At 28.1% G+C, this 3,003-nt stretch overlaps 1 protein-coding gene across 1 annotated transcript; it reads left to right on the top strand.

The window, feature by feature from the left end:
* On the top strand, positions 1-2,289 carry LOC139782642 (uncharacterized). The gene is made up of 6 exons (XM_071721654.1): positions 1-71; positions 184-255; positions 334-588; positions 1,353-1,575; positions 1,828-1,941; positions 2,098-2,289. Exons 1-4 carry the CDS (start codon positions 21-23, stop codon positions 1,374-1,376), a joined length of 402 nt encoding a protein of 133 aa, XP_071577755.1. The 5' UTR covers positions 1-20; the 3' UTR covers positions 1,377-1,575; positions 1,828-1,941; positions 2,098-2,289.
* The last annotated feature ends 714 nt before the right edge of the window (positions 2,290-3,003 follow it).

The raw sequence follows: 3,003 nt of genomic DNA, 5'->3' as shown, positions 1-3,003 counted from the left end.
GAAACCTATTGTGTATTAATATGCTACGTGACATAATTACATATCTTGGAGGTGGTAGTGCTGAAAAAAAGGTATGCTAATTATTCTTATACGCTGCGATTATATTCAGTAATTCAAATAAAATACTTTGTAATATTCATGGTATGTATTGGTAAATATGCAAAAATCCTGATTTTTGTACAGATCAATGATTCCCATGATGTATCTCAGTCGATGTACATAGATTTGCTACCTATTCCACCTGAACATGCTAAGGTACGAAAATTTAAAATTACATATTTTACTTGGTATGCTTCAACTTTCAACTGACTTTATCATAGCCGTTTTTTAAAGAGTTCCCTACAAAAAGGATCTGGCGTACATATAACTAAGGCTGCACAGTCCAGAATTATTTTAGAAGCTGCAGCTGCTTGTCATCAGAATGTCAGTGGGAAGAGAAAGAGAAAAGCAGATGCATTACTTGGTCCAAAAACGATGATTCGTCATGCTCTAATTGAAATGTTTGGAAGAGCACAGCTTGCAGAAGCTTCTGCCTGTGGTTCTCACGGTAAAAAGCTATTCGGAAGCACATTCTGCAAGCACTGTATCGTGAGTATTATTTTTATTTTTCTATAATTAATCCTTAACGTTCACACTTCAATAAAGCATTATAACGTTTATATGGGTCAAAATGACCCCAATGACTGTGAACGATTATCGCGTTCAAACTATTAATTGTTTTAAGTACAAAAATTACATAACATTTTTTAAACAGTGTAAAATGTTAATCAATTTTATTTAATGTTAAATTTTGACGTCAATTTATATAAATTTTATATTTATATAAAATTTGTTTATATAAGATGTTTATATAAATGTGTATAAAATATTTATATAAAAAATATATATAGTTAGATTATCCTTAACATTGGTATATATTTCATTCGTCTAATTTACTGAAGATTACCCGTGATCATTTGCTTTGAAAATTTCAATTTAGTAAACAGTTATATAGCAGTTAACATATATTTATCAAGTATTAGTAAATGACATACATTCAAGACTATAATTTTTTTTTAACTTGTTATTCAGTCAAACTTTTAAAATAACAGCTTCTGGTTTCCTGTTAGGTTTATTGTAACCATGTATAACTAGGACATAAACTTTGTAAAACAAATCATTTTTTTCTTCATTATTTTAGCCTTATTAAATCATTAAGTAACACATCAAAAATTATTTACTATAATTATATTGCAAGAAACTGATGTATATATTCAACTTTCAAAGCAAATATAATTAAAATAATAATCTTCAATAAATTAGATCAGATTAATTATTAATCATTTTCTTTCTTTTCATATTTGTTGAAATAGATTTTGTCACACAAAACTCCGTAGGCTGTAATCTGTCATGGTCACAGTTCATAGATACTATAAATAGAAAATGTGAACAAATATCTAGACATAAAAAGCAAAAATTAGAGCCTCAATGTTCTGACATTTCCATTGACCAAGAAGCAGTAACAAAACTTGTAAAAAAACTTATAACAAATAAAAAAACAAATGAAAGATGTCAATCAACTTTGAGACCACCGAGGTATGCGATATCATACTAGCAAAATCCTTTGTTATAAAAATATTCGATCATGTGAAAAATGTAGAAGTAAAATATTATATTTGCTATTTTCAATTTCATGGCACAAGTCGACACAAAAATTCTATCTTTTTTACAATTCAATGAGAACAAAGATAGAAACCCTTGTGGCGACTTGTGTCACTAAATATAAAAACATCCATTTCCAATTTATAATAATTATAATGTATTTACAATAAATGTTATATTTTATAGTGCCCATCAACAACCTTTACAAGATATTCAATGTATCTCAATGAACAAAATACCTGCAAAAAGTCTGTCAGTTGATAGCAATACTTCACCTTTGCATCCTGTAGTACAAACCAGGTATTGTTTTTTGTGTTTCATTTTCTCATACTGCATAAACGTATTTATATTAATTATTTATGACATAGACTGATAAATTATAATATTTTGTTTACATTATACATTTATATATATAATATTATTTTATACATTTATATATTATATTCTATTTTTCAGTTCTCCTGGAACAAAATCGAATAATCAAGAGGCTCATAGTACATCAGTAGATTCAACACTCCATGAGTTATCTTCTACAAAACATGTTTCGTATTCCAATGTCGCATCTAATCAACAACTCCAGCCAGCTTGTAATTCTGTACCATTTGTACCTTCTCTTCCTCTTCAGTCATACAACTATAATTCTTCCAATTCTTATAATAATTCTTCTATATACAATTACCCCGGTACAATTCCTATTCCATCCGATCAACTGGAGCAGTTAAACAACAATCAGAGGACCGATAATTCATTTTTTACTAATTTTTCATCTAACTATGCTGCTACTGTTGATTATTCCAATTACATATCTGTACCTAGTTCAACATATCAATCCCTCTGAATTATTCTTTTTTATATTATTAAGATATTGCATTAATATTTTGTATTTCCTTTTTTCGCTATTTGATATTGTATGTATTAATTTTTTCATTATTTGTATTGTTGGATTCCTTAAAAATATCTTTAACTGTGCAATGTTAATGGTTTAGTGATATAATTTCTTTTGGTTAACAGATATTTTATTTAAGTTAAAGAAGAATTAAAATAATTAAAAGCTTTTGTTTAATTTGTAACAAGAAATGTAATAAAACCGCATTGAAAGTGAATTAAAGTATGGAAAGTAAAATATCTTATTTAAAAGGATTTCCTTGTTCGACACAGAGAAAAATAAGCATATAAATTCATTGATTTCTTTTTTTTGCAGAAATGGAAAAGTGGATTTCACGGAATCGATTAATTATTTTTGGAGATTGATCATTAATGATGTTTAAAGAATATTTGTAAATAATATATACATGTAATCGTGTGTGTGTGCGTGCGTGCGTGCGTGCGTGCGTGCGTGCGTGCGTGCGTGTGTGTGTGTGT

The sequence above is a fragment of the Temnothorax nylanderi genome, unplaced genomic scaffold (assembly GCF_030848795.1).
Source record: "Temnothorax nylanderi isolate EJ_2023f unplaced genomic scaffold, tnyl_v1.0 TNYL_tig0431_pilon, whole genome shotgun sequence".
Taxonomy (NCBI): Eukaryota; Metazoa; Arthropoda; class Insecta; order Hymenoptera; family Formicidae; genus Temnothorax; species Temnothorax nylanderi.
This window is presented reverse-complemented; position numbering and strand designations above follow the sequence as displayed.

Excerpts from the sequence above, each read along its gene's own strand:
- LOC139782642 (XM_071721654.1), top strand. The coding sequence starts at position 21 with ATGCTACGTGACATAATTACATATCTTGGAGGTGGTAGTGCTGAAAAA. Across the intron at positions 72-183 it reads GTGGTAGTGCTGAAAAAAAG|ATCAATGATTCCCATGATGT; the intron begins GTATGCTAATTA and ends ATTTTTGTACAG. Across the intron at positions 589-1,352 it reads CATTCTGCAAGCACTGTATC|ATTTTGTCACACAAAACTCC; the intron begins GTGAGTATTATT and ends TTGTTGAAATAG.